General features: G+C 51.4%; 7 protein-coding genes across 7 annotated transcripts; 3 read left to right on the top strand and 4 right to left on the bottom strand.

Annotated features, from left to right (window-relative positions):
• Window positions 1-2,182: 2,182 nt before the first annotated feature.
• FIBRA_03605 (uncharacterized protein) lies at window positions 2,183-5,345 on the bottom strand (the record flags this gene model as incomplete). The annotated part of the gene is made up of 14 exons (XM_012325440.1): window positions 2,183-2,363; window positions 2,420-2,522; window positions 2,575-2,656; window positions 2,712-2,926; window positions 2,986-3,151; window positions 3,208-3,417; window positions 3,467-3,584; window positions 3,638-3,760; window positions 3,814-4,148; window positions 4,204-4,319; window positions 4,384-4,522; window positions 4,577-4,910; window positions 5,101-5,205; window positions 5,236-5,345. 14 exons carry the CDS (start codon window positions 5,343-5,345, stop codon window positions 2,183-2,185), a joined length of 2,337 nt encoding a protein of 778 aa, XP_012180830.1.
• A 760-nt stretch (window positions 5,346-6,105) lies between these two features.
• FIBRA_03606 (uncharacterized protein) lies at window positions 6,106-9,924 on the top strand (the record flags this gene model as incomplete). The annotated part of the gene is made up of 24 exons (XM_012325441.1): window positions 6,106-6,220; window positions 6,272-6,289; window positions 6,349-6,460; window positions 6,517-6,592; window positions 6,646-6,813; window positions 6,872-6,938; window positions 6,988-7,019; window positions 7,071-7,301; window positions 7,352-7,435; window positions 7,498-7,511; window positions 7,565-7,626; window positions 7,672-7,878; window positions 7,930-7,971; window positions 8,026-8,038; window positions 8,093-8,192; window positions 8,241-8,283; window positions 8,338-8,443; window positions 8,495-8,553; window positions 8,609-9,048; window positions 9,100-9,135; window positions 9,188-9,311; window positions 9,363-9,610; window positions 9,671-9,781; window positions 9,844-9,924. 24 exons carry the CDS (start codon window positions 6,106-6,108, stop codon window positions 9,922-9,924), a joined length of 2,589 nt encoding a protein of 862 aa, XP_012180831.1.
• A 668-nt stretch (window positions 9,925-10,592) lies between these two features.
• FIBRA_03607 (uncharacterized protein) lies at window positions 10,593-12,033 on the bottom strand (the record flags this gene model as incomplete). Its single annotated transcript, XM_012325442.1, has 9 exons — window positions 10,593-10,608; window positions 10,662-10,817; window positions 10,875-10,950; window positions 11,000-11,017; window positions 11,078-11,396; window positions 11,446-11,462; window positions 11,520-11,572; window positions 11,630-11,678; window positions 11,730-12,033. The coding sequence occupies 9 exons, from the start codon at window positions 12,031-12,033 to the stop codon at window positions 10,593-10,595; spliced, it is 1,008 nt and encodes a 335-aa protein (XP_012180832.1).
• Window positions 12,034-13,835: 1,802 nt separating this feature from the next.
• Window positions 13,836-15,278, bottom strand: FIBRA_03608 (uncharacterized protein; the record flags this gene model as incomplete). The annotated part of the gene is made up of 9 exons (XM_012325443.1): window positions 13,836-13,851; window positions 13,905-14,060; window positions 14,115-14,190; window positions 14,245-14,262; window positions 14,320-14,638; window positions 14,695-14,711; window positions 14,767-14,819; window positions 14,874-14,922; window positions 14,975-15,278. 9 exons carry the CDS (start codon window positions 15,276-15,278, stop codon window positions 13,836-13,838), a joined length of 1,008 nt encoding a protein of 335 aa, XP_012180833.1.
• Window positions 15,279-17,304: 2,026 nt separating this feature from the next.
• Window positions 17,305-21,587, top strand: FIBRA_03609 (uncharacterized protein; the record flags this gene model as incomplete). The annotated part of the gene is made up of 22 exons (XM_012325444.1): window positions 17,305-17,428; window positions 17,486-17,578; window positions 17,644-17,947; window positions 18,003-18,615; window positions 18,668-18,808; window positions 18,863-18,994; window positions 19,058-19,243; window positions 19,294-19,335; window positions 19,387-19,499; window positions 19,554-19,621; window positions 19,683-19,804; window positions 19,865-19,900; window positions 19,949-20,006; window positions 20,056-20,242; window positions 20,290-20,844; window positions 20,896-20,998; window positions 21,060-21,084; window positions 21,134-21,169; window positions 21,226-21,244; window positions 21,296-21,379; window positions 21,434-21,497; window positions 21,555-21,587. The coding sequence occupies 22 exons, from the start codon at window positions 17,305-17,307 to the stop codon at window positions 21,585-21,587; spliced, it is 3,138 nt and encodes a 1,045-aa protein (XP_012180834.1).
• A 756-nt stretch (window positions 21,588-22,343) lies between these two features.
• FIBRA_03610 (uncharacterized protein) lies at window positions 22,344-24,522 on the top strand (the record flags this gene model as incomplete). Its single annotated transcript, XM_012325445.1, has 16 exons — window positions 22,344-22,475; window positions 22,542-22,582; window positions 22,642-22,674; window positions 22,736-22,833; window positions 22,893-22,900; window positions 22,949-22,971; window positions 23,025-23,118; window positions 23,176-23,205; window positions 23,258-23,315; window positions 23,366-23,457; window positions 23,513-23,662; window positions 23,716-23,746; window positions 23,799-23,863; window positions 23,917-24,014; window positions 24,073-24,083; window positions 24,140-24,522. The coding sequence occupies 16 exons, from the start codon at window positions 22,344-22,346 to the stop codon at window positions 24,520-24,522; spliced, it is 1,347 nt and encodes a 448-aa protein (XP_012180835.1).
• A 967-nt stretch (window positions 24,523-25,489) lies between these two features.
• Window positions 25,490-26,367, bottom strand: FIBRA_03611 (uncharacterized protein; the record flags this gene model as incomplete). The annotated part of the gene is made up of 2 exons (XM_012325446.1): window positions 25,490-25,965; window positions 26,019-26,367. The coding sequence occupies 2 exons, from the start codon at window positions 26,365-26,367 to the stop codon at window positions 25,490-25,492; spliced, it is 825 nt and encodes a 274-aa protein (XP_012180836.1).
• Window positions 26,368-26,513: the final 146 nt, after the last annotated feature.

The following is a 26,513-nucleotide window of genomic DNA, read 5'->3' on the forward strand; positions in this document are numbered from 1 at the left end:
CCCCCCCCCAGGACCGGATCTGCCACGCAATTTCGCCAGGCACACGCCAGCGCCAGCAGATGTTCCCTGCGAGACCCGACGCCCGTCGACAGGCCTGCATCGCCACCCAGCCTCCATTCACTGTGTCTGCGCTATATACCGTAACTCTGCCCGGCTCCGATGCCATGTGCGCAACCAGCCCCGCGCGTAAACGACGCACGCCCTCTCCACCACCCCGCCGCAAACGAACTCGAGAGCAAGCCTCGTCTCTGCACACTCAACCTGTGAGCACCGACGGCGGCTCGACACTCCAGATCGATCGGGGCGCGCGATCACTGCGAGAATAGGCAGCTTGAAATTCTGAACTCACCTCTCCTTGCCCTGATCCTGGCCGATCGGGAGACCAGCGGGGCCCGCGCGGCCCGGTGCATCCCTGCAGGGAGCGACGCAGAGTCCGTAAGAACAGCTGCCCCCGCGGAATCACATCGTACTTAATTTCGGGAAGGCTGATAGCTAGTCGTCGGGACGCCCGTGGGATGTGATGGTAAGGTGTCCTGCCGAGCACACCATCTAGTAAGCAGAACTTGGAAAGCATAGCTCATGACGCACACCCTTCTCTCTCCCGTCCATGCACCTATTCAGCCACTTCGACACCCTTGAGCCCGGCACGCGTCTTGTGACTGACACAGCCAGACATGCCCACCAGCACCCGCTCCGGCCACATACCCTGTGCACAATACAGAACCGCTCTGTGGGAACGGCACAGTGCAGCCCCCACGGTCTCTCAACGACAGCGCGTCGATTGATCTGCACTCGCACAATCATCTCGGCCGCATTAGCCCCTCTCGGGGTGCCGCCTCCGCCCAGCACTCCCTCCGAGCCGTCCGTGCGGGACTTCCGCCAGGCCCAGGCCGACGTCGTCGTCTCGTGGATTATTGGACATGGGTAGAGCCGTAATGAACGCACCGCGGCGCGCTTCGCGTCCGCAGTCTGTTTCCGCGTCCGCAGAAGCTGGCGCACAGACGAGGTGGGTTACCTGGCACGGATGCGGACTCACTGCGCTGTACACCTGCGATACAAAGCACACCGACTCCTGGCGTGAACACCGGCGTACGCATGCGCACGTCATTGGATGCCGAGGCTTCTAACTGATGTCCAAACGTATATATCACCCTCTGGAAATCGATGGGAGCGTGGGACGGCGATGCGCTGGGGGCAGTGTGAGCGGTGGGGGTGGGAGCAGAGGAAGGCGATCGTCGCTTTCGGGGTTACGTACCTCGCGGATTCCGCGCGGGTGCTGCTCCGAGGAAATATTGCATAGATAGTATCAAAATGATACGGGTAGGCGTGCGACGCATGTGCGTGACTCACCATATTTCTCAATGATGCACCAGTATCTCGCGTCGTTGATCTCTGAGCTTCAGGACCGAACGAGACATCGTGGGTCTCAGCCCGAGTAACGCGAGCGGAGAATCGAGACGATCATGGCGTTCACCGCAGAATGCCCAGAACGCTCTGCAAGCAATAGTACCCGGCTGTTCTAGCGTGATGAGGAAGCAGAATGCAAGCCTTCTTGCACTATTCCTCGACACCGGTGGTTGATTGTATCGACTCGGAAGACGCTCCGGATGGCCTCCAGGCACGATTATCCACATAACATCCCGGAAGCGAGGATCTTCGCCCATGAAGTCGATTCGGTGGCAAGATCCCCTCCTCTCGGAACGGATTCCGCGCGGCCAACGATTGGGTGTTATTTCAGGCTGAAGATGCCTTTTACAGTGCCCGACGTCAGTTGTGATGCTGAAGATAATCTAACTAAGGCGACTCACTAATCAAACCCCAGCTGGGCCAGGCCAGAGAAGAGAACTCGAAAGAGGAGACTCGCCATGATGACATGACGGGCGCTTCCAACTAGGCTTAGCCGCAACCCCTACTAGCGCGCGCGTACGCCAACTCTGCACAAATGTTCGGCCTTACGGTGATGGATGAAGATCATTGTGGAGACAAGCACCAGAATGATCGCCCAAAATGAAGATCAAACAATGCACATCTTGCTCAAAGCCTATTCCCTAAGCAGATGATTTCCTTCATTTCGGACATTCCTGCCGATCGCAGCATCGACATGATGAGACTACAATCTTGAGCAAGTAAGAGGCCACACCAAGTAGAACTGAGACAGCAGACAGCCAAGAAAACGTTAACATTACATAGATACAATTCTGAACGGATCCGATCCTCCGCCTTCCAGTCCCGACAGGACTGCCTGGCGGACGGCGTTGAGGTAGTCGCCGAGACGCCGGCCGTCCTGATTGACAAAGTCCTCGGTGAGATTGTACCGAGAGTCAGCTACCACGTTTGCGAGCAGCAGCGCGTGTTTTAGGTTTCTGCAAGGTAGCGTTAGAGCTGGCCAAGCACAGGAGCGCTGCAATACTCGACTCACTCTGGTATTTTGCCCCTCGACGCGACCAGCAATGCATGCAGGCGGATGATCAGCTCCGGGACGAACACTTGCCGGATGCGCACCAGTTCGCGCCGACGCCGATCTGGCGGAGAATGAGCGTAGGGATCTAGGATTAACACGGCCGGACACCACACCTTCTTTCCTTTCAACATCCGACACCAGCCATTCGGTAGTCAGCAATTTCACTACCTGCTCTCGCGCCTGCTGGAGCAGCAACTGCATGCGTTCGATGAACCACTGCATGCCGCATACAGAGTCACACAAGACTGACCTTGTAGTCCTCGAGCCACGCCGTTCTCGTGTCCTTCGTCATCTGCGGCGCCTCCACAGCCTGACACTCAACCACACGCGCGAGCGACTCCCAGACGACGAAGAACTGGCGGTAATGCAGTAGCTCCATCGCAAGGTCCTCTGGCTCGTGCATTGTGCTTAGTGCAGGTGGGAGCATATCTAGCAGCGCCTTCGCTAGCTGCACCCTGCCACAGCCTGCACGCAACGCAGTCAGTGTGTTCAACTTTAAGCGGGGACCAGCGAGAACGGCTTACCGAGAAAGTACCGAACGATAACATCCGCCTGCTCGAGCGCAGTCGGATAGGTCGACTCGAGGAACGTCGTCCACTCGATGGAGCGCAGGAGCAGCAACTCCGCGTCCGAGGGTTCTGGCTGCATGCCAATGATGGAGGGCAATAGGCCCCTGGCCAGGGGCAAGACCTGATGGGGATACTTGTTAAAGAGTGCAGCTGCGCGACAAGGGGTGAAACACCCACCGAGAACGCCTTCTCAATTGTTCGTTCTGCCGTGGCGATCGCGACGCGGTGCATATCGAGCCCGTGCTCCCGCGCACGCGTGAGCGCGAGTCGGCGTTCGCTCGCGTCAGTGGACAGCTCGAGGGATGTGAGGAACATCGCGTAGCGCTCAACGGCGTTATCGCCCAGCGCACCGGCGTACATTGCGATAAGCTCGCGCTGACCCGCAGCCTTGGCGTAGAGGTTAGCATCGCGAGAACAGAATCGGATGGACACGTACCTCAAGCACCTGCAGATAGGCTTCAAGGATGACTTGGGTGGCAAGGGGAGGGACGGGCACGTCAATCATTTTGAGATACAGACAAAGATGTGCGAAAAAGCGTGTCATGGTGGGGTATCTGGATGGACACTCTGTCAGATCTCGTTGCGCGCGATGACGCCGAAAACATACTCAGGTGATGTAGTGAGGTACGTGCTATTGCGTAGCCCTTCTGCGAATGCATCGAGAAGCGCGTCTGTGCGGTCTAGGATGATGTTGAGCTGAGTGATATGATATGGGTTGTCCGCAGGCGGGCTGGCCAAAATAGTCAGTAGACGCTCATTCTGTTGGATCTCTGCGTCTCTTACCCATCTTCAACGCCAACGCTGCTCAGCGACTCGAGTGCGGCAGATACGTCCCGTTCCCAGTTGTCTTCCTCCATCTCATCATCATTCTCCATGGAAATTGAACGGCGCACAGAGCTTTCGTCAGTATCCCCGTCGACAGGCGCGAGACCGCTCTCCCAGAAGCTCTCCTCTGACACCTTAGCAAGGCCCGAGCTTAACCTCTCCTCGTACGCGACAGAGACTAACGCCCATAGCTGGTCTGCCCACGTGTGGCACGCTGCCCTGAGCGGACCGGCAGTCTGCGGGGAAGGTGCAAGTGCAGCATACAGCGCGCGTTCAGCAGGAGGGAGACTTTGCTTTGCAATGAGTTAGACAGATCTTCCTTACGTATGCGGAAAGCGGCGGACGTACATTCAGTGCAGCACGAGTGCAAGTGGTTTTCCATAGTTTCCTGCGAAGGTTCCCGCGCCATCCTTCATCAACTTCCATCTCTTCCTCACCTTCGTCTTCTTCTCGAGGACCGCTAGCTATCGAGAGCGTATGAGCAATGTAGATACAGGTCGCATGCGAGTAAGTCCTTGCCTAATGCACGCCACCGGAACAACAGCGCCCCATTGATGCTCGCTGCTCTCCAAGGCTGGTGGGCCCTCCTGCATAGGTCCACGGCTTCGTCCAGTCTCCCTGAACGCACAAGAGCAAAGAGTGTCTGTACGAGCGCTTTGTCGTAGCTCTGCATCGTTATTTAAGATGAAAAAGGGAGTGTCTGAAAGACTATTTTGCCCACCGCATCGTCAATAGCCAGCGATTGGCCCTCTCCACTTTCGCGGTTTACCGCGTCGGGGTCCAATTCACTCACAATGCCTCCAGTATGTCTACCCATGCGAAGACCTTGCATGACAACGTGTTTTGTGAACCGCCAATAGCCTGTAGTTGCGCCTGGGTCGAGGGCCACAGGTGCAGGCGCGGTTTCGTGTAGCCACTCGCGTACGACAACGAGAGATGAGAAGAAAGGCGAAGACTTGAGAATAGACTGTGCGAGAGATGCGGGTGGTGTGTACGGATTGGAGGCGAGAAGGGAGCGTGGAGAGGGATACTCTGGAGGTGCCGTTTTCCGCAGGCTATATGCCGTCAAGGAGGTCAGTAGAAGAATAATAAAGACACGGATGGATGGAAAGTATGATACAGTGCCCAAACACGGCAGCTGCGGGCGTAAGCTTCCTGTGGACGAACCACCAGAATGGACCGCAGCATTTCAGAACAGAAGTGGACGATAGGACTAGCGAACAAATACGCAAATGATGGACTGACGGCATGATGGCCTGGAGCAACGCCCAAGTATCACTCTCCATCCTCAATGCCTCGATCTCCAACAACGACACATCCCCTGGAGAGTTTTCCTCTAATTCGTGGAGTCTGTCCAAAAAGATCAGCACGCAGTCGTACCTTCGCAGCCCGGTCAAATCCTTTTCCAATAGGTACGTACTGTTGGCGGCAGAGTTCTCGTAGACGAGGAGCGAAACCTGATTCAGGGTCAAGGAGCGTGGCCAGGTCATCTTTTGAAGATTGGCAGACAGAGAGCACCTCGGCGCAGGACGCATAGAGAGACTCAGACATTGGGGTGGCTCGGATGGTTCAACAGTTGCGCTGTGGTACAATTCTAGCTTCAAGTCGAATCGGAGGATAAATTATCCAAGTCAGGATAGGAAGGGAGTGACAAGGCCGACCAATTAAAAGAGAAGACTAGCGCATGCGTCGTTCAAGTGGAATCAAGCCTCGACAAACTGTCTCCGATGGGTCTCTGTTCGAGAGGCCAGTCACGTGGCACGCGCGCCTATAGCTAAAGCAAAAGTCAGGCATATATATTTTTTTGTACTACATACTGGAATCATCTGCATGCTGATAAGTTCCGCTTTCTTGTCTGCTTGTAGTGGTATATCCAGTCTTTTAACACATGGGCATCACAAGAGCGGCGAACGCATCGCTGGAGAAGCCAGCGCCTACGCGAAACTTGTACGACGCCCTCCGGAGTCCGGCCGACAAGATTTCAAGACCGCGCGCTGTACTACTGGCAACTGGATCTCGGGTCGCGGCATATGAATTTCGCGAACCGTCCTCTCATGTAGGAGGAGACCGTTGATCTTGACGAGCACAAACGGGCATGCATCGGCTACTCCATCCCTATTTTTCTCCAATGCTCAACGTCAACGTCAGTCCCGAGCATTGCATGGCGTTCTTGGTGTGCGGCCATTGCCGACCGCTCAGGATAACACAGCACGCCCAGGCTGTGCTCCCTTCTCGTTTCTGCACTCCATCATGTCCAGTTTTTTCAAAGGTCTCGAAGACGTGCTCGACCGCGGGCTGGATGAGCTCGAGAAAGTAGCGGACAAACTCCCCGAAGGTCTTCATCACGCTGGCGAGACTGCTCTCGGTGCGTATTAGCTTCGCCTGAGCGAACAGCCATCTAATCACCCCTGACCAGGCATCATTAATCCAAACAGTGAGTATCTGCACGGTGTCGATAATCCCATCGATCAGGTGCTTATCGCAAATGAACAGGACGCCATGATACTCCCCAGGAGAGACGTGAGGATGAGATCAGGGCAGAGATCAACGCCGGTCATCGTTTCGACTCGTTCGCAGCGCAGCGATCGCATAATTTCGTGAAGTGGTGTGTCTGTCAGCCAACTTACCGATGGGCCTAGATCTGAACTGTCGCTCGCACAGGCACATTGACGGTCACGACTACATGTATGCGCTCTCGGAGAGGTTGGAGAATGCGCGGGAGGTGATCTTCATCCTGGTGCGTGTCGCTTGCGCCCCTTCCGAGCGATGTTCTGCTCAGCGTCGAGACAGGATTGGTGGCTCACGCCCGAGCTGTACTTGCGACGGCCGGCAGCGTACCACCAGGAATGGCGGCTGGACCGGGTGCTGAAGCGCAAGGCCGAGCAGGGTGTGCGGGTCTACGTGGTGGTGTACAAGGAGGTGACCCAGACGATGTCGATGAGCTCATCGCACACCAAGGTCCGTCGGTGGCTGATGTCGTCCGTCTTCGATCAGGCCTGATCGGCTTGGCATCCAGCACGCGCTTGAAGCTCTTCATCCAAACATTGCCTGCATGCGACACCCCGACCATATCGGGAGCCAAGGTGTGTCCTGCACCGCTTACGCTGCCTGCGACACTCACCTCTGGCCCAGACGACGTCGAATTTTGGTCCCATCACGAGAAGGTCAGTCAACCAACGCTCTTGCTCGAGCGTATTAAACACTTCCGTTCGTAGCTTGTCATCATCGACAACCATTTCGCCTGTGTCGGCGGGCTCGATCTGTGCTTTGGAAGATGGGATACACACACCCATCCCCTCGCAGACGTGCATCCTGCTGATCTGAAGCGCACCCTCTTCCCCGGTCAGGACTACAACAACGCCCGTATCATGGACTTCAAGAACGTCCAGAATTATGTCAGCAATGGCCTCAGTGTCATAGAGAGCGCGAGAATGCCGTGGCACGATGTGAGCTCATCCGCGCAGGTCTGCTGCATCTGCTTATTGAATCGGGCTAGGTGCACATGACCTTGTGTGGCTCGGCCGTGCTGGATCTGGTCCAGCACTTCGTTGAGCGCTGGAATGAAATCAAGAAGCGCAAGGTGAGCCTAATCTGACAGCGGAGCCTGCCGTATACACCATACTCACCCTTGTCTATGTCAAGTACAAACACGACCCGTACGTATGAACCCGCCTCCTCTCAATTTGACCCTCTCACAGGCGTTTCATAGCCGATACGACTGGCTTGCCCTGCCACACAACATCCAGGCGTCCCCGAATGAGGCTGTCATTCGTAAGTATCTCTTATGTTTCCCTAAATGGCCCTGACCTTTCATAGGTCACCCGCACCGCGAGCACTGGCATGAGATTGGACGTCACTTCAAGGAACGATACCATCAGCTGTACAGGCGCGAACAGGAGTACGGCGAAGAAGACCCTGAGTTGTATCCGCCGCCGCCGAACGGGACGTGTCGTGTGCAAGCGATCCGGAGCGTGTCAGATTGGAGTCATGGAGTCCTCACGGAGCATAGTATACAGAACGCCTGTAAGTGGAAGTTCGCGCATCATGAAGCTGAATTGACAAAGGCTTGTGCAGATTGCCAATTGATCATGGAAGCAAATCATTACATTTATATCGGTGCGTTTATATTCTCAGAGTTTAAATGGGTCTAATATAGTAGAATCTGTACAGAGAACCAGTTTTTGTAAGTATGGGTTCGAACAAGTGTGTGCAAGTCACTTAGAGATACTCATTCTAGTATTTCAACTACCCAACACGAAGGACCCGTCAAGAATCAGATCGCCGCAGCGTTGGTTGAGCGAATCCTGATGGCTGCTCGAAAGAACCAGAAGTTCAAAGTAATTCAATAGCTGTATAGATAGTTGCGTAATGCTGATTTTATGTAGGTAGTGGTTGTCATTCCAGAAGTGCCGGGGTTCGCAGGACCAGGTTTGTCTATTATATTTTCCTTTCTATTTCACTCATTTTTGGCGACGACAATAGTGAAGGAAGATAGCGCAGTGAAGACGATTATGGCAGCGCAATATCGTACAATGAACAGAGGAGGACACAGCATATACGAACTGATTCGTAAGGCAGGGTTTGACCCGTAGGTTTTCAGTTCCATTTGTCTAAGTCTCCGAACTGACGATGGAGGCAGGACGGACTACATTCGATTCTACCATTTGCGCGCCTACGATCGGATTAACGCGCCCAAATGTGCATTCTCACGTTCTTTCCTGGTGTATGCATTAACTTAGCGTTCCCATTCTAGCGTCCTACCTCTCTATCATTGAAGAAGACAGTGGTGTTAAGTTCCACCAGGCAATGGTGGCCCTCGCGCGACTTTGGATTGGGAGAGATGAAGAGACTACTGCTCCAAAAGACGTTTCAGTTGTCCTCCCGACAGGCAATTATAACGTCGAGGACCTATCACCCTCTGGCGGGAAAGCAGAGCTAAAGACGGAGACGTACTCGCTGCCGCAGTCATATGATGAGGCCCGCGATATCCTTGAACGCTGGCGACGAGCGGCGGAGAAATTGCGGAGTGACGATGACGTCTCAGATAACGTGGTGCAGCATATGCTGAACGACCGGACGACATTGCTGGACGAACAGTGGCTTGGCACACCGGAGGAAGAGAAGGCAGCTTATGTGTCGGAGTTGCTTTATATACATTCGAAGGTCATGATTGTGGACGATCGGAGGGTCATTGTACGTAAACATCCTGTTTTCTTGCCATGTTGGTGCTCACGGTCGTTTCAGCTTGGGTCGGCGAACATCAACGATCGCAGCCAAAAGGTCTGTATGTTGTCTTCAGGAGATGGCTGCGTGCTGATGCGCGAGTTCGAAGGGTGATGGTGATTCGGAGATTGCGCTCGTAGTTGAGGATGATGATATGGTGGAGACGACCATGAATGGCAAGCCGTACATGGCTAGCCGCTTTGCTGCCTCACTTCGTCGCAAGCTGTACAGAGGTGAGTTTGTCGGGAACTGGCGTGGCCTACAAAGCTCATATGTCCTCCCAGAGCATCTTGGACTGATGCCTCCCCAGTTCTGTGACGGTCCGCAGGAGAGAGTAACGTCGTTCATGCGCCCGGCACCGAATCCGAACGCAAATGAGATGTCTCAGCCAGAGGATGATATGGTCGCAGATCCTCTCGCGGACTCCACGCTTGATCTCTGGAACGGAACTGCAAAGAGCAACCGCGATATATTCACAGAGGTATTCCGCCCTATTCCGTCGAATCTGGTGCGTAGTTGGAGTGCATACTCGGTGAGTCGTTCGCGTTTCCCGTTTGTTTGGATGGTGCTAAGCTTAGGGAACGATGCGCAGCGCTATATCATACCGAACATCCTGCCAGGTCATGTCGTGCCCGAGGTTCCTCTCGGTCGTGTCAAAGAGCGCCTCTCCCTTGTGCGGGGCGCGCTTGTCGAGTGTCCCATGGTGAAATTGGCCAATTTCTCTTGGAGTGCCTGCTCGCTGACCGCTGTGGTTGAACTTTACAGGACTTCTTGATCGATGAGAAGGAATTTGTCGAAGGAATAGACTGGATCGGGCTGAACCCGACATTACCCATTTATATCTAAACTTGCCAAAGTGATAGAAAGGGGAAGCCAAGGGAAAGTGGATCTGTGAATGTATTAGGTTATGCGAAATGAATTGATCGTAGGATCATATTCCCTTTCAACTTTTTTTCTCTGCCTTTTGGGTTAGTGCTAGAGTACTAGTCATACCTCGAAGCTTGAAAAATCTAACTCATGTACTGTGTCTAACAAATATATCGTTGTATTTCCCAGGCTGCTCGCGAGATTCGTGCAGGAACATTGTTGGTGTGACCTCATACCTTATCCAGTGTCGCGAACGTTGGTTTATGAATTTGAGCAAGCTGCAGTCGTCGAGATGCAGCCGATCAGAGGCATCCGGACCGAGGATCTTGGAGCACTACTTGACATGCATGCAAGGTTTAGAAATTCCGAAAAAGTATATTATTGAAATGTGCCGATAGTCATCGAGTGTGTAATGTGTTGATCTTTGCCCCGATACTAACGTCTCGACCAGTATGGGTCATAGCCACTATTGGCAAGAAGAGTTAGAGCCTGCGTAGAATATTCATCTTTTAGTGACTCAGGATTATCTGGTCTCAGTGATTTTCAAGTGGCTGTAATCGGCTTTGTAACATTGATTTATTCGGCTGTACAGAAGCACCGTGGCTGTAATAAAATACAACACATGGCTCCAAATAGCACATAATCCTTCACAATTTGACGATTCTACGCAATATGCGTTTCAGTGGGATTTCGAACACGACATCATTGATACGCACAATTTTCCGTTACTCTCTCCGGTAAACAACATGTCTAATGCCTTAGGTGCTGAGGGAAGCCCCTCCAGAATGTGGTACTTCTGGCGCAAAGTGCCTTTCTGAAACTCTCCAATTAAAACTTGCAGAGCACTTGAGAACCGAGCAGCTTCATCCATCCTGCAAGTCATAGACATTGTCAGTATACAGATGTGGCGCTAACTGATACGGACGCACAAGCTGAATGCCTGGATTCTGGCACGCTTCGGCAGTAAACTACGGTATGTTGTCAGAGGTGGTGTCTCCTGGCCGTCTAAGGGGAGTGAGTTCACAAGGCCGAAATATTTTGCAAAAAGACTGACTATATCCAGAGATAGCGCCTTCATACACAAGAAACGAGGTCAATCTCAATGTCGTCTATCGATGTGTGCATCACTTACCACAGATAATGATTCGGGCATGAAGATTCATCTTTGTCAAAGCAAGGTTCAGAATCTCACCGCCGACATTATCGAAAAATATGTCAAAGGTCTCGATTGTGGAGAACTCCTCCTTGAAGTTCGGTGCTTTGTAGTTCAGAGCTTTATGGACACCTGCTTCCTTCTCGAGGTACGCGCACTTCTCCGCAGAACCAGCGATGGCGTATACTTTGGCACCGCGCGCTTTAGCAAGCTGACACACAATAGTGCCGACTGCACCAGCAGCACCAGAGACGAGTACAGTCTCGCCCAATTTTAGCTGCCCATAATCCAATAAGCCCTAGAACATCCGGTCAGAACGGCTCCCTGATCGATGACATATAACGTACGATTACAGCAGTAATCCCTGTCCCATCATCATACCATTAGAATCAATCACATCGAATAAAATAAACATACACACCGATATGGCCCAAGGGACCCAGGAAATCCAACACCTGTGCGCCCTGGGGAACGCTGCAGATGACGATAAAATATCAATTTTTCCGTCTTGAATTAGTTCGCGTAACTGACTCTATTTTCTGTAGGCCTTTTTCTTCAAAAACGATGTACTCCGTCCAACCTGCGTAGCTCTATTAGGCGCAAGCAAGATCTTGATCCACTTATGACTCACCGAGATTACCGCTGACAATGTCTCCAGGGACCAACGAGACACTCTCACCGACTTCGCGTACGACTCCAAGGCCAATAGCAGTCATTACCGTACCGAGTTCAAGTGGCTCCCTGTATGCTCGATCCGCATTAAGAAGGAGGCGCTGAGCAGGATCAATGGACAAATATTGTGTCTGTACCAGGACTTCCCCTTTGCCAGGCTGAAGACTGAATGGAACAGTCTCGAAGCAGAACGTCTCTGGCGTAATGATGTCGTTCGGCCGCTCGGCGATAAGGAAGCGGCTGTAATGTTCAGGAAAAGACATGCTAGTGTAGGCTGTACTTGCAAGGAGAGCTGTGAACTGGGCGATATTTTATAGGTTGGTTTATGCGTATCCATCACTTTGGGCGCCTTCACTGGACCACTGAGTCAGAACGTAGGATCGGAGATGCCACGGACTTTTGGTATGCGAGTTGGCATTACGCTGATTAGTGAGCAAGTGAGTGCCAGTGTCTCACGTCAAAGACCGTATCCATTGGTGTAGCCGCTAGCGATTTCTGAGTGCATAGCACAAAGGAAAGGCGTGAAAGTCCTTTGACAAATATACACTATGGTCCACTTAGTCATAGACACAGCTGTCCTACAAAACGGGAACTGTCAAATCAACGCATGTGTTAGTGGGATACGATCATAACACTCCCTTGCAGTCGCGGTATCGGGTGGGTCGCCTCAAAACCCCATTATGCTTGCGAAGCGTGGTTCTTGTGCATAGGCGGATGTGCTAATTCAGCTCGGCTCCATTCCAAACGTTTCTTGATTTGGACTGCCACCGACCGTTGCGAAAGAATGAGGGGCTCGCCCGGTGTCAGCTAGTACAACGTTGGATAACTGAGGGAATAAGTTACAACATGAAGATTAGTACAATATGGAATATGATGTGGGTCTCACCCACATCAGAACGCGGGTCAGGCTATAGCCTAAGTGCTAACTCCTCCGAGTCTCCCGCAGCCGCCAAAATGTCCAGATGAAGTTACTTCGCGTGAAATTAAGACCGTATCCGAGCCACCTCCAACACACTTGCACGCTCTGGGAATCTGGACCACGTACCGCTTCATTTAATCCACTTAGACGGCGCCGTTCAACTTGCCTCAAGTTGGCTACGATGATTCAAATTCGATGATGAGTGACTACACGCGTCACGTACGCTTACGTATGTCACGAGCAAGACGCATCCTGTCACGCAAGCCCCTGCAGGTCCCTGCGTATCCATTCTCACATCAGTTCACAATGCCGAATGAGACACGGGTTTATAGGCTCATTACTCTAGAACTTCGCACTATCTGAACTGGTTGACTGCCCGTGTGGCGAACATCTACGGACAAGAAGACACATCCTACATTGACATACGCACGACAGAGACGATTGACTTCCCAATACGTCTGGGCATGAGACCGACCAAAGCTTACTTACACCTACTCCCTTGCCTTGATAGAGATAGCCCAGTTGTAAATCATGTACTACTCAGTTCTGCTTGTACGAACCGGTTATCACCGCGTCTTAGCACTTTGTTTACTTATTGCGGTCTATACAAATGCTAGTTTCATCATCATCATCATCATCACCTACTCCAGTTCGCCCTCATCAATGATTTATCGACTCTCAAACTTGAACGATATATGAACTATTACTTGACTGGATGGTAACGGCGATCTATGGCGACCTAGTGTCGACCTCATATTCAAGCGCCGTATAAATATTCATCTTTGTTCTTGTCTTCCGTTTAATACAGTGCAACGATGGGCTGATTGAAACAAAGATCTGGCAGCGACCTTCACTACGCCTTTCAACACGATCAAAGCTGGTTATCTTACAATAACCTTCATTGTCTTTGGCTTTCCTAAAGCGACTCGACCAACATATCTTGCGTCCATTAGAATTCGATGTTTACTTTCCAGACTCATGCCTCAGATGCGCGACGAACTTTCTAATCGCTACAATGGCAATACATCAAGTCGAGTGGGATAATCAGGTATTTCATTAATTAGCTGTGTTTGTTCATATGATTGCATTTGCATTTCAAGCAGCACGTTGGGATATCCAGATTCCACAGCCGAGGATTGGCGCGGCTTAAAGCTTCACAACCCTGTGCAATGTGCCATTCAGTACGGCATCTCACTCTGTATTTGCAGTACGTACAGTTTTCCATTGTTCTCTCCGCTAAAAAGCATGTTCAACGCCTTCGGCGCTGTGGAGAGTCCTTGTAGAATGTGGTACTTCTGGTGCAACGTGCCATCCTGAATGCCGTTAAGCAATATTTCCTTCGCCTTCACAAATCGAGCGGCTTCGTCTACCCTGCAAAGGGAGCGGAATGAAGCGACTGTTCCCTGCGTGCCATTGGCGACTCACAGGCTGAATGCTAGTATCTTGGCGCGCTTTGGTAGTAGGTTGCCGTAAGTGGTCAACGGCGTGGGCTCGCTGTTATCTAAGGAGATCGAATGAACAAAAGCGGATCAACAGAGAGAGAAAAGGAACTGACTATACCCAGCAATACGACCTTATCCTCGAGAAAATAAGGCTTCGTGTTTCGGCGTTGGTATTGCATATCACTTACCGCAGATCACGACCCGGGCATGGACATTTAACTTTGTCAACGCCAGGTTGAGAATCTCACCGCCAACATTATCAAAAAAGACATCGAAAGGATCAATTGCGGCAAATTCCTCCTTGAAGTTTGGGGTCTTGTAGTTCAAAGCCTTGTGGACTCCGACTTCGTTTTCGAGGTATGCACATTTCTCTGCAGAGCCGGCAATGGCGTAGACCTTTGCACCCCGTGCTTTAGCAAGCTGACATACGATGGCGCCGACTGCGCCAGCCGCACCAGAGACGAGTAAAGTCTCGCCTGATCTCAGCTGACCGTAATCCAATAGGCCCTTGCGTGGTCAGTGATCAGCATAACATTTGGCCTTATTCGCCACGAGCAACATACGACGACAGCAGTTAGTCCTAAACATACCACGGCATTAGGTTCTACTGTGTCAGGTCCATTCACCGAACTTACCAATATGGCCTAATGGGCCCAGGAAATCCAATACTTGTCCACCCCGGGGAATACTGCATGGGAGCTCCTTGTTAGGTTAGTGTTTTAACTCGATTTGAATGACTGACTCTATTTTCGTCAAGCTATGTTCAGCCAAGATGGCATATTCTGTCCAACCTGTACGAGTCAATCAGATTCACGCAGAATGCCAAAACTATCCAACATTCACCAAGGCTTCCGCTGACCATGTCTCCGGGAACTAGCGAAGCGCCAGCGCCAGCCTGGAGTACAACACCAAGACCGATTCCGGTCATGACTCCACCAATTTCTACGGGTTCTCTGTATGCTCCCTCTACGTTGAGTAATAGGCGAAGAGCAGGGTCGATGGACAGATATTGTATCTGAACCAGAACTTCTCCTCGCCCGGGATTAGGGTTGAATGGAACAGTCTCGAGGCGGAACGTTTCCGGCGTGATTTCATTCTTGGGCCTAGATGCCAAAATAAAGCAACTGAAATGTTCGGGATACGGCATGTCGGTGAGTGTATCGAGCTGGATGAGCTGTTCGCGGACTCGCTTCTGCGGAGTCGATACGTTGTCTTATACGTCTCCTACATGGAACATTCATATCGCTGAGTCAGAACACGGTGTTCTTTGACAGATGGGTCGAAGTCTAGATGCTTAGTGAGCGTACGTCAGTTGGTAGCGACAGAGCAGATTCTTGGGACCAATATCAGTCAGCCAGCGTCCGGTGCTCAGCGCTCAGGAGCAGAGTTCTTCATGGAATCAGAACTGCGCTCCGAATCGCGACTGCGCAATCCATCTTACTTTTTTCATCAAGCATCTGAAAGCATGCATTTGGCGAGTTGGGGTACTTCAGGCGTTGAGCTCACTCTTTATCACTTTACTGCGGCAAGCCTGGATAGGAAGCTTGTTACTCTAAAGGATGAAGTGAGAAAAAGTTGGTACACATGCCACGACGAGAATCGCCTCCAATACGCACACCATTACAATAAAATGAACTCCTTACAGTAGCCAATCCATCTCGACCCATCATGACAAACCAGATGAACAATAAACACAAACTCGGCTCATTGCAAGCTCGGCCCAAGTATGGCTCTTCGAGCAGCTGACAAGCAATGGATTGGATACCAGCGAGACGGCTCATTTAGGTCGAGGGAGGACGGACCTGGTTCAGGCTAGCCTGACAGTTGCTATTGTGGCTGTAGTAAAGCATATGGAATAGTCAGTCCTGAGCCCTCATAACGTACATGTACGTTAGCACTCATTGGAGCCGAGAACGCCTGAGCATTGCCTGAGTAGCGTTCATGATTGTCATTTGGGCTGTTCTGTGCGCTGCCGTAAGCCCAAATGAGACAATACAGATTACAGAATCGTATTCAGATTAGGTCAGGGTGCCAACGTTCCCATTCTTTCCTGAGTGCCGACGTCAGCCCAAATACGGCTACCAGAATGGCAGCCACTCTGCTTCAATCATCTGAAGACATTCATTCTTCATTCAGATCTTCATTAGCATAAATGTGGCACTCCATTGTGTATGTAACGGCGTTCACCACACTCTTTGCTCCAGCCTGGATTTTATCGACCACTCCCCTTGCCGCAAGATCACGGAGATAATAGGTCTCATGGCCCCGTCCATAGAAGTCACTTCAAACCGTGTGAGTATCACCGAGGAAGCCAGAACATGGCCTCAGACATACTGGACTGAAGCGGAAAGGGCTGGCACGGCTGCTGCGCCTAAGACAACAATTGTAGAAGCACGCATGATGGAAATAAGTGATGGGTCCAAGGTGACGCACAAAGTCAGTCGTAGATGTCGTCAAGAGATATGCACTAACGAACGTTGCAAATGTCAGGCTGTAGAGCAGGTCAGAGTGAGCCTATCTCCCATCGCAACGGAATGCAGCTGACCACGCACCGACCAGTACCAAAACCAGAACGGAGTTCAGGACTCGAGAGGAGGAGCTGGACATCCTGGCTAGATGCAGGAGAGTCTCGATTTATTCTTTTCCGCAACTGGATTCTACATCAATTAGGAAGTCTTGAGTCGCCGATCAGTTTATGTTGACTGCAGCTCTGGAAACTAGATGCCATTTCGTAGGATTAAGTGCATAGTATCAGCAGTTCTAGACTCTAATGTAGAGATCGAATTCGATAAAATGGTACTTTTACAAGAATGATAGTGGCATATTTATATGACCCGGTGTATGTTATTAAATCTCTTCGAAGGGGCCGAGAGCGACAGCAGGAAACGTGGGCGTAGAAGCAAGAAACGAGCCACGTGTGGCGTTGCTGTGACTATTTATGGTAATTGCCAAAACCCTCATGCAAAGCTCGAGCGGAGTTCTTGTTCCGATTCGATAGCCTCCTGCTATCGAATGGTCAGGTTGTGTAGATATCTCCTTGTTGCTTAATCAATTCCAAACATTCCTATTCTCCGGACGACAATACCCACAAGTTCAGCATTTTACTCGTATTTAGTCTGTTCGTTGCACTGCCGCGAACAAAAAGACTTCGCGCTTTCAGCTCCCATCGTCTGATGGCAACCAGCTTCGTCGCCGATCGCCCCTTGCAAGGTCGCAAGAAATATTTAGGAGATTTAGCGAACTTGGGAGAGGTATCAAGCCGAGGAGGCCTTCAATTCAGCGGATTTAGAATTGCCGGTACGTGTGGTCATATTGATCAGAGTGGATCAATCCATACGCAACATTCGCCACCAGACCTGCGCGTAGGAGATGATGAAGGCGCGTTCCGGTGCCACATATTAGACGAACAGGATGAACGTATTGTGTCCCTAGACTTCTTGATTTCCGGTAAGTAATCCAAACAACTATTCAGTCTGCTCTATCCGAATGGCTGATGTTACGGTAACGTTTAGATACATCCGAATATCCCCATAATCATACGTTTTTCTGCCATTCGGTAGATGAAGATGCCCCTTCAGAGGTCTTACAGACGATCGCTGAGCTCCCAGAAGATGGCTCACGCTCGATAGAAGAGATGCTTAAACGTCTTTTGGGAAATATGACAAAGGTTCGGCTGGGCAGTGACTCTATACTTCAAGATGAAGATGAGGGCGAGGATGTGGAATATGACTATGATGAGTTTGACGATCACTCCGATGCTGGTTTTGGGATTTTTTCCACTGACAGGAACGCCATCGACGTCAAGCTTCTTCAGCAGTCAGTTCTAGCCTAATCAATGAGTTGTATATCTTATTAACCTTCTATACCACAGTGACTTCGTTGATATCGTAGGATTCGATTACAGACCAGGATTCATACAGTTTGGCGTAGATGAATTCGCCATATCTGTAGCGCTTCCCGTCATTGCGCTCACCCGCCACATTCCTCCTCGAGCTCTGATGGCATGGGATCGCAGGCTCCTATCGAAGACGCAACATCTAACTCTGCTCATACACGGGTTCCGTGGAATGTACCCTATCCTACAGCCCGATGGGTCGATGAGTGTTGCAACAGAAACGCGAGGTGTCTCACCGCAATTTAGAGTAGGTCTCACCGCCAACTACAAACCAAAGAAGGAACATGTAGTCGATGCTGTACGTCTCTTCGGGCTGCAAGTTCGTACGGAGGCATCCCCACAAAGAGAACCACCTCTGGATCCCCCCTTGGATACGGAGAGAAGACTTGATCATGAGCTTGAGAGATCGACATTCCAATCGTTTAGCTTAAGCTCTTCGCTGGAGACACTGCTCAAAGACCACTTTTTTGATGTGCTACGATTAAGGCTAAAGTATGATGATCTAGGATGGGCGGGTGCGGAAGTTCTTTGCTGGGAGGCGAAGCGGCAGCAGTCGAAGCCACAAGATGTCATAAAACTTTTGCGACAGGTGTGTTTATAGAAGGGTAGTTTGCTACATATCGTACCAATATTCCTCGCAGCAAATCAAGGGAGCAGATGATGCAGAGGAAGAGCTCTCGCGGAGCTACAACCTGCCTCCTGACCCTCTGCTCGTTCGCGACAGAGAGAGTCATCTGAACCTTCCCTTAATCGCGTTCTCGTATCTCTTCCGGCGCCTGATGGTGAGTTGCATTGCGGATGTTTAGCCCTCGCATTCTGAAGAGGCTTGGCACCAGTTGTGCTCGCGCTATTGTATCGTATGCCACAATAAGTTGAGCACAGACTACGAGGCACTCAAACCGTACCTGTGCGATAACAAACTTTGCACATATCAGTATTACAGTTTGAACCAGGGCCCCTCACTAGAGGTTTGTATCTCTTTTATAGCTTATATGCCATCTCATCTCTCACTAAATGCGGGGAACGCGTAGTACGAGATCTGCACCAATCCCGAGACGGTAGATCTTTTGGTGTCGCTGGCTTATACTTCCGCAGTGAAGAATGAGCTTGACGACCCGCTTCCGGTCGGGATGGGTCTCTGCGTTCCTCATCCAGATCCAACTCCTCTTCGCGCCCCAAATAACGTGTGCGATTTCGATACATTGGATAAAAATCAGGTTTGTGACAACTGCTGCTCAGCGATAAGCTGTTTTCACCATTTTGGAAGATGCGCCGCGCGATCGTTAAACTTCTTGATAAGCTGCCACCGGTAGACTCGACGTAATTCCTATACTCTAACCTTCGCTAACGAAACGAATAGATTGCAGATATGAAAAACCATCTCGAAAAACCGGTAGCTGCAGGCAATGCAAAACCGAAGCTAAAAGACATTGATACATCTATACCGGATGCCGCTTGGTCGATTCTCAGATGGTTCGTGTGTCCATTGCCATCGATAAGACGGACATGCTATATCATTTTCTGCAGGTGCGTCGCGTCTTGTACGGCTCATTTGGAAGAAGTACGTGACCCAGAGGACCGTATCCGCAACATCGGTGTGTCGAACTATTCATTATGGGCATTTATGTACATTGATCAGCTCCATTCCGTCGATAGATCCCTCATGGAGACAGTTCAGATTTACCGTCGGAGCTCCGGATGCGGAAGCTATATTCAAGAAAGAAGTAGCGCTATCCCAAAGTCAAGATTTCAACGCACAGAAATACCCATCTCTTTACGTCAGTACTTGGCTCGCACCACGTACCACGCAGAGGCTGATACCAGAAATATGTTTCTAGGCTTTCCATGGCTCCCCTGTGGAGAATTGGCATTCTGTACGTAGCTTATTCCTAACTTCATATCCCTGTTTATTGTGTACGCAGATCATCCGGCACGGGCTGTGGTTCAAAAAGACCGTTCATGGACGGGCCCACGGACACGGTGATGTCAAACTGTATTTTACATATATTCTGCGCTTATACGCTCGCAGGTGTCTACTTCGCGAAGGATGGCAGCTTATCTATGGGATCCTATGCCAGAACGAGTGATATATGGTGGCCAGGTAGTACCATTGGTGTCCACCAGTGTGCTGCGCTGGCGGAGATCGTCAATCTACCTTCCCAGTTTGTCAGCCAGCAACCCTTCTTCGTCGTGTCTCAAACGCATTGGATAGTCTGGTCAGTATTATTCTACCGTCAGGCAGCATACACTGAATGTGAGGCAGCCGATACCTCCTTGTCAAAGCGTCAACTCTAAACAGCGAAGCCGGAGGCGACGCAGTGCCAGATCTCGATCAGATCCCATGGGTCTCTCTCGACCCAAAACATCCACTCACGCTGTCACAAAAGTGGATCCAGATCCCTGAACCATCTTACAAGATCGAGAGGCTGCTCGCCAAACGGCAGGAGGAATATTTTGAAGTGGGCCCTGACAGCGACGACGTGTGCGTGTTTAATGGCACACTTCCCTCATTGCCGGACAGGCCGATAGTGCCCACCCCTCCACCACGAGATGTAGATGAGTGGACGCACGACCCCGAGTGGGTAAGTGCAACGGTGCAACACATGCTGCCCCCGCCGGACGAGGCGTTTCCACAAGCAACAATGGCGCTGCAGCGGGAACTGCGGACGATGCTTAGAGAGCAAGAGCAGGCGCAGAGCTTGCGGGAATTGGGGTGGTACATGCCGCCCGAATTTGTAGGTGACAATCTGTTCCAGTGGATTGTGGAGGTGCATTCGTTCGAGAAGGATTTGCCCGTCGCGAAAGACATGAAGCAGCAGTAAGCTGGATCTGATTTTCGTGTAGTAATCTCATACTGATCGATGAGCAGTGGTGTCAATTCGCTCGTGTTTGAGATACGGTTTCCACCATCTTTCCCTCACGCGCCTCCGTTCTTCCGCATTCTAAAGCCAAGATTTCTACCTTTCGTTCGGGTGAGTGGCGGAGCCTCTTGTTTAGAGATTATCTGACTGCGTGCTGAATCCCTTCGTGCAGGGTGGTGGAGGCCACGTCACTGGAGGTAAGATAATACATCACATCTGTGAGCACACGCCGACACTCTTCTGTAGGTGGGTCGATGTGTATGGACTTACTGACTGCAGACGGTGAGTCACTCCCTTGAGGTCGTGCTTCATTGAATGTCCGCTCATGCAATCCCAAGGCTGGTTACCGAGCTACAGGTTAGTGTGGCAAATATTTCATATGCAAAGACGCTGCAATTCGCGAATTAGCATCTCGGCGATCATTTTACAAATCAAGCTTGCCATATCAAACCTCGACCCGAGGCCTGCTAGGTTGGATGAAAATTGGGATAGGTCAATTGGATTGCTTTCACTTACGTGGATACTCATGCTACTCCGATGTCGTAGGCCATATGAAATGTACGAAGCTATTGAGGGATTTAAGAGGGCGGCAAGAACACACGGTTGGAAGGTACGCTGGGTTCTAGATCTTTGGCGTGGCTTTGTCGTCTAATGTCTTCTTTGATAGATACCAGCTGGGTTGGAGCGGCTCGCTTATTAGTGCAGTTGGCTGCGTGCAATTTGTTTTATTGATGCGTTCGATGCTGTTGTCTATTGCAATTACCGTGTAAGGTGTATGACCCTCCCTGTAGTATCGGGACTGCGTGGAGTTGAAGTTATCCTTGGTTGGCTGAGCTTGAGTGAAATTGATATAAAGATAGATGCAATTGATAAAGTATGCTCCGCATCGCGCATGGCCGGCCAGCCAGCCTCCACGGCTCGTCAAAGGCTGGCGGCCCGCTTGCCCAACACCCATGGCTTCATTCTTCTCCACGACCAGCATTCCCTCTCACACGTTCAAGTTGATTCGTTACGCCGGTCTTGTCAGTGTTGCTGGGCATACTTTCAAGCAAGTATATGGTCAACGTCACGACCCACCGGAGAGTGTGTCAACAAAGTTGTTTTGACAGAACCCAGGTGGGCCTTGGTCCTTGGCGTGCTATGATTGGTGGAATGGCAGCAAGCGTCACATGACTATCGCTTGCGCCAAGCTCAGGGCGCTGACTAATGTTGCCAAATGCGGTGGAGCAAAGGCCTGGCAGGCTCGCGGTCGCTGGCGGCAATATTCTGTACGCAGCAGCTCATTGCAGCTGGCTGTGCGAGCCGTCCGTTTCTCATTCTCTCTCACATCTTTCCTCCTGTAATATTCCTCGACGCTATACCACGGCCTTCCTCTCCTCACCCGCCGCCTCCATCCCACTGGCGATCACAAGCTCATCCTACACTGTGACCTACTTACGTGGATCTCACCTCAAACATGGTCAATTCCACTTTGTGTCCCTCGGACAACACGGCAGCGGTAGAGCAAGACAGTTTCTGGAGCACCTCGGGGGTGGACTGGGATGATCACCGGATAGGATGGCTCATAGCTGGATGTTGTGCGGTCGTGGTACGTGTGCTTTTTTGGCTTCGTACAGGTGAGGACATTCGATCGTTGACTTGTCGGGTTTGATAGACCGTCGTATTCACTATCTTTAACGTGCTACAACACTGTCTGTGAGCAGCTGCGCCTCGTCTGTCAAAGCTTGAGCATGAACTCATCCTCGACGGCGCAGACATTATACCAATCGTTCGGAACAACGCCAGATGTGCGTCTTTGCCTTAGCCCTTATGTCTTATTATTTCACACTGACATCGCCAACTGTTTAGATTGCGAATATTGTACATGCCCGCCGTGTATGCCGTCATTTCTTTTGTTTCCTACAGATTTTTTCGGAGTTATACCTACTATTCTCTCATCGAATCGGGTACGCGATGCGAGCGTTATGATCTATCTATTTGCGCTGACGGATGCTTCATTCTGTAGCATATGAGGTGTGTTAGTTTGAACGCGTTCCTGAGCTATACTGACGCGATTGTCAGTCCGTCACTCTCAGCGCCTTCCTGTGAGTGATCAATATGACTTGGCGAGGCCAGCTGATGTTGAATTTATGACAAGCCTTCTGCTTATTGAGTTTGTTGCCGCGACTGCATTAGATCACAACATTGACAACGCGATTGCGCGAAAAGACAAGACCAAGTTGCCCATACCGGTGAGTCGAGCCCACAAGGCACCTTGAATATACTAACCATCCCTGATTGCACTTCAGTTTTGTTTCTGGAGATACAGACCAACAAAAGTATAGCTTGATCAGCGTGTTCAATTCGTCTTGTCTTACAATTTTCATTCAGGCATACTTCATGTATACCCTCAAGTGGTCCGTCCTCCAGTACGTGATCATCAGACCAGGTGGAGCTTACCTCTTCAATGCCACGCATCCTGCTTATCAGTTCCATCAGTATTGTCTATTGTCGGTATCATTTGCCAAGCCTATGGCGTCCTCTGCGAGTCAGGCCCACTAAGTTTTAAGACCGCCAATGCGTACATTGAAGTGATCGATGCGGCAAGTATAACGTACACGTCCTTTTGATCTTCATCCAAGATAGCTGTATAACACATACGTTGGCAGGATTGCGCTTTATGGGCTTATCTTATTCTATGGCTTGACGCGGGAAGAGCTCAAGGGTCGACGTCCACTTGCAAAATTCCTGTCGATCAAGCTCATTGTCATGTTCACGTTCTACCAAGGCCTCATAGTATGCGTCTAGCATATCTCCTTTCGTCTTCGTCTCAATGGCTTTCTTAATAGTTTGATGCTTTGGAAGGTCGTGTAATCCACGGTAAGGTTCTCTTGATTTTCCTCTTTAACCGAAGCTCTGACGTATCTTCCAGCGACGCAATATTGGACTGAAACCAATATTGCGGATGGTCTCAACGCATTGGCAACAACAATAGAGGTAGACATGTAGCCTTTGGCCAATAGCTAGTATAACTGATGTACGCGCCTCAGATGGTATTTTTTTCTGCGTTCATGATCTTTGCATTCTCCGCCGCAGAGTACAAAGTTCCTGGCGTCCGGACTGGTATTGGGCGGCCACTAATAGACAGGTGAATGAGGACCTAACTTTGAGAACATTCTTTCGCTGACTTCATCCTCTCCATACAGCATCAACTACAGTGGGTATTCAAACTTGCGTGTGTGCTTTAGAGCGCACTGACTCTATTTTTCTCAGGTGATTTTGCGGTCGAGATAGCGGGCTCGCTCAAGTTCTTTGTCGCCTATGCTCTCCGCCGGCCATATACGCGTGGTACCCGAAAGACGATCACGGATCGCGATGGCAAGACGCGCCCGAAGATGGATTTTGGCGAGGCATTCGGCGTCGCCGCTGCTGGCGGGTCGTACAGCGTATACAGCGCCGAGAATGATCCAGTCGGCGGCCTGCGCCCGCGCATGAGTTATGACGAGAACATCCGCCTCGCGCCATATACATATGCCAGCCCGCCCGCAGCCATGGACACGCGCGTTACTGCAGGGAGCCCAGGCTCTAGTGCGGCGTCATTACAGGACGGCTACGCGTCCCCCGGAGCGCGGTCCCCACGACGCTCACCGCCATAGGAGGATGATGTATAATGAAGTGCTTGATCGGTTCCTGTCAGATCTTGTAGTATCTGTTCTTGTTTTCTGATATCGTAGACGTCATCGTGGTCCGTGTGTTGCGGTCAACGGACGGCGCGGCCCTTCAAATTCCCCACGGATGTTGCCTCTGTTTATTTCCTGCTTTATGTATCATCTTTCGCGCATACCCGGGTAATGGCAACAGCATTCTTCGTTCGACTAGTGCAGGCGGCGGTGCGCGCGCGCGGCTCCCACCCTTGTTCTTTCGCGGAACGACGTGTTAAGAATACTGTTGCGAAATGTCCGCTCAGCGGTACATGCTAGAGCGAAAGCATATCCGTCCAGCGAACAAGCACGACGCCGGTACTACAGGAAGAGAAGTACAAGCAAGATGGCACAAAAGTAGAGTGGAACGCAGCCTCTGCCATACGTCGTCGGGGTAGGCGATGACGAGCATCTCAGCAGGCGAAAGTGTACGCATAAGACACAGTACGGAAATACAAATAAATACAGGATATGATACGCAAAATAACAAGTACGAGCGACGCGGTTAAGCATCAAGTATTCCTTGAATACCTGCAGCTTATAAAGTGCCACAGTGAGTCAAGATAAGTAGAGGGGAGACGGGGCTGTCCCGACTGCGAAGGATAGAAGAGGTAGGTAGCACACGGAAATCGAGCCCACAGGGACAGGGATCGCAGAAGACAAGATAGATGGCTGAGGCTGGAAAATAACACAGGGCAGATGAAATCAAAACTAGACCGAGCCCGCAAGGCGAAGAATGGCTATGCGGAGCAGAGGCACAGCGGGATGTGTATATTTTTGTAATTTGGACCAAGATGATCAGAGATCTGCTCACATTTCAATACTGGAACAGTCTGATAGGCCTCCAGGCGTTGATTGTACAATCGCAACTGCCGGGAGTATCATCCAGTCACTACCGAGTTGGCGACTTCGGACACCTGGCCTACTCAGCGAAGCCGCGGTAGGCACTTTCCTTGCTGATTTCTGTGGGCGAAAAGCTCTCATGCTGCGCGTCCTCAGAGACCTGGGGCGTGTTGGGGTACACGGAGCCCGGCGACGAGGGCGAAATCAGCAGCGCGGACGAATCCGGCGCGAGCGGCGACGTAGCAGTGATAGGACTCGCGCTCGCAGGAGTGTAGAGCGTGCGCATCCCACTACCGTTGTAGCTGGGTGCGGGTGTCGGATGCGTGGCATAGGTGGGTGGGGGCGAGCGCAGAGAGCGATGAGCGTAAGCGCGGAGCATGTCGTCGGGGGTGGAAGCGGTCGGAGGCCCCGGCGGCATTGGCATAGCTCCAATGATAGGAGATTGGAGAGCCTGCTGGTGCACGGACAAGGGGGGCACGGGAGCGTCAGGTCTGAGACTGGCTGGGATTAAGAAGTCATCGTTCTCAGCGGCATGGTCATTGCCTGTGCGCATCACTAAATGGGCACGCGTTAACATAAGTACGGAGCGCAGATCTAACGAGACGTACTAGACAAGGCAGGAAAAACTGCATCAACGCTCGCCCGCGGCGCTGTCTCTTGTCCAGCCATGCGCAAACGAATGTCATCGGCGGAGAGGCTGAGTGGGCCATCGGTCTGCGTGGGAGACATCTCTCCAGCATCTCGAGTATGAGCCTCAGGAAGGGGCGGGACATGGCCTGTATGGAAGGCGCGGGTGCGCCGATACTCGGACGACGGACGAGTGTCTGGAGCGAAGGATACGCGAGAGATGCGGGACACACGGTCTGTCGCACTGAGGGCCGAGGTGCGCACACCTGGGCGGAGTTGGGCCATATGCGGTGCGGTAAGATCCACGCTAACCTTTTCGCCCATCTGCATGCCTCGGACACCAATCCCAGCCTGGCCGCCATCGAGGGCCAGACTTCCGGGGCGGATGGCGTTGTACGAGAACGAAGTTGACCGTCTGTCTCCGTCGCCAGTGATGATGCTGCTCCGGATTGCGGCAGACGCGCCCTCGGCAGGGG

Source organism: Fibroporia radiculosa (genome assembly GCF_000313525.1).
Source record: "Fibroporia radiculosa TFFH 294 genomic supercontigs, scaffold2131, whole genome shotgun sequence".
Lineage (NCBI taxonomy): Eukaryota > Fungi > Basidiomycota > Agaricomycetes > Polyporales > Fibroporiaceae > Fibroporia > Fibroporia radiculosa.